This window comes from Anoplopoma fimbria, chromosome 24 (assembly GCF_027596085.1).
Source record: "Anoplopoma fimbria isolate UVic2021 breed Golden Eagle Sablefish chromosome 24, Afim_UVic_2022, whole genome shotgun sequence".
NCBI classification, from domain to species: domain Eukaryota; kingdom Metazoa; phylum Chordata; class Actinopteri; order Perciformes; family Anoplopomatidae; genus Anoplopoma; species Anoplopoma fimbria.
The window spans coordinates 14,544,352-14,552,106 of NC_072472.1; the positions used below are offsets into that span (position 1 = coordinate 14,544,352).

At 37.8% G+C, this 7,755-nt stretch overlaps 1 protein-coding gene across 1 annotated transcript; it reads left to right on the forward strand.

Moving 5' to 3' along the window:
- Window positions 1-83: 83 nt before the first annotated feature.
- Window positions 84-3,524, forward strand: sdf2 (stromal cell-derived factor 2). Its single transcript, XM_054626217.1, has 3 exons — window positions 84-309; window positions 978-1,174; window positions 2,242-3,524. The coding sequence occupies exons 1-3, from the start codon at window positions 126-128 to the stop codon at window positions 2,539-2,541; spliced, it is 681 nt and encodes a 226-aa protein (XP_054482192.1). The 5' UTR covers window positions 84-125; the 3' UTR covers window positions 2,542-3,524.
- The last annotated feature ends 4,231 nt before the right edge of the window (window positions 3,525-7,755 follow it).

Sequence of the window (7,755 nt, forward strand, 5' to 3'; positions counted from 1 at the left end):
CCTCCGGGCCGCTGGGGGCGCTGTTCCGTTTACGTCACATCGGCGTTCGGTACCTCTTTCATGACGTAGCCACACATATTACAAATCTTTAAGAAGCATCGGCGACTGCTTTACATTTAGTAGGAATGGGTCATTTAGATTGCGCTGTTCTTCCACACTCTCTACCAACCTTTTTGTTATTACTATCCTGTATATGTGGACTGTCCCTTGGTACGGAGCTGGGTTTTGTGACATGCGGATCCGTCCTTAAACTGTTAAATATAAAGCACAATGTGAGACTACACTCGCACGACGTACGCTACGGCTCCGGTGAGTTTCCTCTCATAAAACGACTATTAAGTAACCTTAAATCATTTTGTCATTAACATTAACTGTACCGTTTGCCACATCTGCAATTAGAATGACTGATTTCTATGTGAATGGATGAACAGTGTTTATTTTGACAAATAATTAATGCTGACTCCCATTATGGGAAACGATACTGTCAAATAGTGGTACACACATATATCTATATATGTTTGTGACATAGCCTCTTTTTTGGGGGAAATTTAGAATGCAAATATTTTCTGAAGTTATGAACATGAAGTCAGCATATATGAACTAGATTAATGTTTGGTTTTTCCCTAAAAAGCACATTCTCTTTTTCTTTTAACCAGAAGAGTAAACAAAGTTGTTTACCTCAGATTCATAAAGACAATTCAAATTTGAATCTAGGTCCAAACTTTCTTCAAATATAGAAATGTTGTTGGCTCCAGCCCTCAAAGTTAACCACGATCTGTTTGCCAACATGAGCCCTTGGGTTCAAAGTCAAACCCAAAACAACAATCACCAATTCAAATCTGTAATTGACTTTACAGACCTTCATACCATGAACATCTGAGTCTTAATCTTCCTTAATTCAACTTTTTTTTAGCCCAAATCCTAGTTTGATCTTCATTCTTCTGCTCACTGTGTGTGCTTATGTGTGTGTGAGGCAGGTAGTGGGCAGCAGTCTGTAACAGGAGTGACCACAGTGGAAGACAGCAACAGCTACTGGAGTGTCCGTGGGACAGGTGACACCTTGTGCCATCGTGGCAACCCGATCAAATGCGGGCAGAATATTCGTCTCACCCATGTCAACACAGGCCGTAACCTGCACAGCCACTACTTCGCCTCCCCGCTGTCCTCTAACCAGGTGGGTGGTGTGAGAAGAAGAAGAGGTTTCATGTTACATGAAGCATGTCTTAAAGATGGTTTGACATTTCCAGCCTAATTCTAAAAGTTCAATGGAAGAATGTTAATATCGTTAGAACTCATCTCCACCCTGCCAAGTCCACTGATAAACTCATTGCTGTAGCATTACTGATATGCAGTACTAGATGTAAAATATTAAGAGGTTGATGCTCACATTTAGTGAAGACCAATATTTTGAGGTGGAACTGAGTTGACAGCAGCTTTTACACTTCATGGAATTCACCAGACTCTCTGGGAAAACAGCCTCGGGTCATCAAAAACCTCTTCAATATTGAGGAAGTGTGAAAAACGCTGTGTGGTTGAAGTGTAACAGGGTTGGAAGATGTGTAACATGCGATTATAGAAATTTGTCATCTGTCAGACATTTTGGTGTACTTTTTATGCCATGGTAGTTATTCTCTTAACATCCCAGTGTGTATTGGATGATTGTGGACACTGATTTTCAAATTTTTTGCATCAATGTGATGAAGTTCCTTTACAGATGGGTATTAGCAGAAAATAGATATTTCCTGTGTGGTTATTTCTTTTTTTTTGTAAGCAGTTTCTTAACATGGTTTTCAGATCATGTACCAAATCATGTTTTTTTTACATACCACGATAAAATAATTAATCTACAAACACACAATGTTTACAACATAGCCTGTTGGGCCTGGCTCACCCTCTCAAGAAGTTTGATACATTAGTATCAGTAGTAGTAGTAAACCCTTCACTGGAAACTTAAGGGTGTATGTAACTGTACGTTTGGGGAAGAAACAAGAAGCCAGAGAATGCTCGACAAAACCATGTCTTTACGTTTACTGTGTTAGGATATCTAACTTGGTAAATAATGGGGTCCGTGAAAGATGTTCCTATTGTACAAAGAAGGAAGTCGGCTGATAGCTGAAGGTTAAAATCATAACATAAGTATTATGTATGTGTGGAAAGTTAAGTCATTGTAAAATGTCACAAAAGCAAGGTACGCCATCCTCTCATCCATCCATCCTTTCTTCTAATCTCTTTTGTCCACAGGAAGTGAGTGCATTTGGCGACGACGGGGAAGGGGACCACCTGGACGAGTGGATGGTTCAGTGTGGGGGATTGGTGTGGAAGCGCGAGGAGGCCGTCCGCTTCCGTCACAAGGCCACTGATGCACTACTGTCAGTGACGGGGGAGCAGTATGGACGGCCGATCCACGGTCAGAGGGAAGTTCACGCCATGTCGGGCCCCAGCCAGCACAGCCTGTGGAAGGCCATGGAAGGCATCTTTATGAAGCCCAGCGAGAACCTGGCCGGCAGCCCGGACTACAGTCACCTACACACAGAGTTCTGAACCCCACTTTTTCTTCTTTGCTTCTGTCACTTCCCAATTGTACTTTCTGTCTACAATTTTATTCCTACCTCTGTCCCTAATTACACATTTCCCACAACCTCTATTCTCATTTTCCTCTCCCATCACCTTTTGACTATCATCTTTTGAGGAGACTGTGCCAAAGTCTGTCATGGATCAGGGCACAATAACTTCACCTTATCAATCTGTACCAACCTTTCCTTAATTAATGTGTTTTACAAAACACAACTTGACAACTACACTCAAGAGAGCTGACAAAATTTGACCAGAATTATAGTTTGCCTCAACATGTACAAGGAGACATTACGGTATTAACATTTTTTTTGTTTTACTGTACAAAGACTAATTTGTATTAGAGTTTGACGCTTTAAATCCTCTCAGCTGTTATTTATTGTTAAATAACTGCCATCAGCAGTCACACCGCAACACAGAAGGCAGTGCAGGTTTTGCAGATAAGTATTCATTCATCAAGTAAGTCTTTGCTTTGTTGGATTAAAAAAAAATTGTTACACTTGTGCCTTTATCCTTTTTAAAATGTTGTAGGCTAGGTATTTAAGCTGTGAAGCCTTTGAAACTTTTTGAAACATAAGAATTTTATTGAGTTTTTATGGCATTTGTAAGCCATATTATTCTCAATGGACAAGCAGTGTTACCTTAATACAATACTTTTCCCCCCCTTGAAGGCTAATTAAGTGTTTCATATAAATTATTTAACACTAACTGACATGAGAGAATAAGCTTTTTTTTTTTCTGTGGAGGTGTGTTTTTTTTAAATGTACATCATCGAACTGGATGCTGTTTGTTGTCTTGGTTTGATCAGTTTCCAAGTGCTGGGAGAAGGTACAGTGTTTTACATTCATGCTGTCTGTTCATGCATGTGTTAGATCAACTTTTGTTCGAGAGGTTCATTTGATCAACAAACATGCAATGAATACCTCATATTAAAGTGATTTTTATGCATACCAGTATAAGCGAGACTTCTTTATTTGACTTTCTTTTCATTCAGTGGAAATTCTCCTTTAATAGAATATTAAACATGAATTGCAATAAATAGGATCCACATTTGCAAATGAGGACCTCCCACCCATCCGGACTGTTAAAGAGCGAGAGATACTTAATGAAGTTCAAATAAAGACACATATTTTCAACCTTGGCAGGTGTCCTTAAACACATCCTCTCAGTGAGGTGGGGATTAACAAACCGCACATAGTCTTATGATCTCAAAACTAACTGGCAAATTGAATAAAAAAATGTAAATAGTGTCTTAGTGATCCCGTCAAAATGTACATTTTACACCTACCATTCGTAGTTCTATTGGGATCCTCCCGACAATGCCAAATTGTGGAAATCTTCCTCTTAATAGAATAAAACTCAGAGAGACAGATGCTCCCAGTGAATTCATGTTTTATATTCTGTTAAAGGGAAAATTTGCACCACAGTTACCACGACAGATGAGATTATCTGGCAACTCTTCTCAGTTGGTCCGTCATGCATGATCACTTGAAACAAATCACTGATGTCATCAATGACTCTCCTGATAACTATATGCACAACTTGCCAACGTGAATTATGCGATAAAAGCAGCGCACGAAAAAATAGACATATAATGTAATGTTTCATTTATACGGGTGTCCATTTACTTGATCATACATTGATTGAGCAAGTAGGAATCACTTTATAAAGGCCAAAACCCTTATTTTACCCTCAAAGATAAAAACAGACTCAAGGATTTGCAAGTAAGGGAAGCTGTTAATGTCTGCTTGGTCATTGTACTTAGCATAATGCCTTGTTTGTCCACTTAATGGAATGTTTTGGTTCATTATCTGGAAGTTAATGGGGCTTGAATGCATCTGCTATGAGGCTATTCACACTTGTGTTTGACCTATGCTCCCTAATTATCATGATTTAGAGTACGGGCTAGTGTGTGCACTGCTCCATAGGACGCACTTTTCTGACACATTTCAAAAAGGTCCAAATGGACCTCAAGTCATATTGCATCCAGCTAAATAGTATTTTAACATGTATACCTCAGTGGTGGATAAAGAACCTTTGTGTCTGTCACACCCGCCAAGGTTAGACCATTCAAAGCAGTTGTTTGTAGTGCTACATGACCTGCATGAATTGTGTGAAGGTGCTATGAGAGCTTTCTGCACTTGAAGAGGCTGCTCCTCTGACTCACAGCTCCTTTATGTGTGCTCTGGTGCCTTCATGGGGAAACTTCAGTAAAGGGCGCTCAGCGAAAACCACGCTGTGTTGTCATCCTATTTTTAGGGTTAGTATTAAAAATGACACAGCGAGGATGATAACAAGTGACAAGTGAACTAACAAGCCTACTTTATACTGAGTTCTACATTTATGAACAGTCAGTAAAGTAGTCACTGCTCACCAACTTATTGAAACCTACATTTATATGTAATTTTGGAGTCTTATGGAATAATGTACTTAATAATATTGTTTGTTTGTTATAAAATTGCAAAATCCTAAGGCATAAACATCTTTCACAAATAAATACAGATGCTTTATATTTCTATCAAAACAAGGTTTTATTGCATAAACATATAGATATATTTTTTTAGATTAAACAGATTAAACTTGTTATTTGCATTTTTAAATATCCATTCAGTTGGCGACTATTGCTGTTTTCTTTCTCCTTTTCTAAGCAGCATGCCAAGGTTTTTATTACATATCTGTGTTTAGTTTTATCTCTATACAATCTACACGGTAAAAACATGTTTTGGTAAAAACAAATCTCCAAATCTCCAAAGCAACTTTCAAAAACATGAAACACATGAACTGATTCCGTCCTGTTACAGATGTACAGTATCATAATGTAAACTTCAAAAGTGTTGATAAAAGGTCTTTTAAACAAGTTTCCCTCACATGGCCATGCAAGGATGTCTGAATGGCACAATTATTAGAGAATTGTAAAGATAAAGTGGTCCATGCTGGTTTCAAAAGGACCACGAAGCTAACAGAAGAAGGTGAAAACATGGTCCATTGGTCAAATGCCAATGTGCTGAGAATATCAAAGACATAAACTGACCTACGAAGTTTAGTGAAGCATACATTAAACAGCAGTTTATACAGGACTATGAGGCAGTGAGAACATTCAATAAAAACCTAATGTGACTAAAACACACAATATATTGTATCCAATGTCAGTTTTAATCATCCACAGTGAGGCGTACAGACTCTACCCTAGATGACGTGAAACAGAGATGATGATGATGTGACCTTGTATTTGCATATTTATGAAAATGCCCTCTCTTGCACTCTGATTTGATTAATAGCTGGTAGAAATTAGAAAAAAATGGCTATTACAGTATAAACTGGAAAGTCAAATATGTGAGAGTAGTACGTATATACCAACATTTATACCAAGGCTGTGCCACCACAAAGAAAGATTAAATGGATTTCCCTGTCTTTCAAAGACGTGAAAATCTAAACAACAACATGCATACTGATTTACAGTATAATACATTTTTGCTGTGATACTTGATCTTACAAAGCTATTTTTTACTTCAAGAGAAAGCCCTCTTCCCTTTATTTTTCAACTTAACCTGACAGCGTATAAACTCACATGGCTGCACGTTAGTTTGATTGAAATATCTAGTTTGGTTTTCATCAGACAAAAGAACAAATAATGGCTCCAAGGTAGTCATTAGTCCAAACCAGTCTCTGATCCAATCATGTCCAACGGGAGCACCGTCCGAATTAGGAATCAACATATGTTGCTGTTATGACACATATTGCAATCGGTATGAACAAACGGTTTATCTCAAAGATGGCATCAACATAGGTCCAGTTGATGTGGTTGAAATAAATGTCACAACATTAATGAAAATATGTTTACGATATCTAGTAATATCACAAAATAATCATATATAAAATCATAGAAAGGAAGTTCACTGTAATGAACTGTGTTCAACTGACTCTTTGAATGTGTTTAGTAAAAATGCATTCTCAGTCCTATAACAATATCAGAATATGAACATAAAATGATGATGCTTTTCGAAAAGTAGATAAATGATGAGGTTTCTCTATCACCCAGCTCTAGGTTTCACGGGATGTTCAACCTCGGGTGGGGGTCTCCATAATAAAAGAAGAGGAACATGATTGTAAACTCCTACAAGATCTTTTCCAAATATTTTCACCACTGTATAGTATTTAAAATTGTAGTACCATCAGGTCTGACCCATAAAACATAGCTATGACATGAGAAACTACCACAGGTGCTGCAGCTGTCACCTCCTCTCTCTCTTTCAATCCTGAGCTGAACACTGATACGACAACACAATTTGGGTTGTGGGGGAAATGACTTGTGGTTTTGCCAATGAAAATAGTGAATGTTCAACTACACAGAACAAACTGCTCCAGTGACACAACAAATATCAAAGCTCAAATTCAATGGTGTTGTTCCTCACTCTCTGAACACCTTGTAAACGTGGCTGTTCAAGCGTTTAGATGCAGATCTCATTTTAACCACTAGACTGCAACCTTTTCTAAGAAAACAGCTGCTTGTACAGCATGTCAAAGCTCTACTGTATATCCCTGAATTATCTCACTAGTTTCTACCCTTCATACATTCTGCTTGAGAAGAATAATACATTACACACAAAAAGTACTACTTTATATATATATACAGTGAAATCCATGGGAGTTAGAGTAATGTTTGATATGGCAGTATATATACTGGCATGCTTTTTGTGCGGTTTAATTTACATCAGTTGGGCAGTATTACAATGAGAAGCTGAGATGAAATGTTTTCTACCGACGAATAACTAAAAATATCAGAATCTGGTCCTACTAATAACTAAAACCATATTTCAACTGTTCCTTCATACATTTTACACCTCTCAGACAGCCTGAGCTTACATTATGTACTGTCTTTTACACACCCACATAAATGTCAAGGGATCAATCAATCAATCAATCAATCAATCAATCAATCAATCAATCAATCAATCAATCAATCAATCAATCAATCAATCAATCAATCAATCAATCAATCAATGCCAAGACCTATGAGACAGACTAACAGTGATGATTCCCTGGTCCCTCACTGAGTATTAAGTTGTGCTCCTTGTAGATACACATAAATACTTCATGTGCCCAAAGATAAGTGGACTGAGTCGAGTATGTCGATGTTTCACATAAAGAGTGATGTTGATACATCACTATATGAGATATGAGTGA

Bases quoted from the DNA above. Each gene is read 5' to 3' on its own strand.
- sdf2 (XM_054626217.1), top strand. From the start codon at position 126: ATGGGTCATTTAGATTGCGCTGTTCTTCCACACTCTCTACCAACCTTT. The intron at 310-977 runs GTGAGTTTCCTC...TGTGTGAGGCAG, and splicing joins CGACGTACGCTACGGCTCCG to GTAGTGGGCAGCAGTCTGTA. The intron at 1,175-2,241 runs GTGGGTGGTGTG...TTTTGTCCACAG, and splicing joins CCCCGCTGTCCTCTAACCAG to GAAGTGAGTGCATTTGGCGA.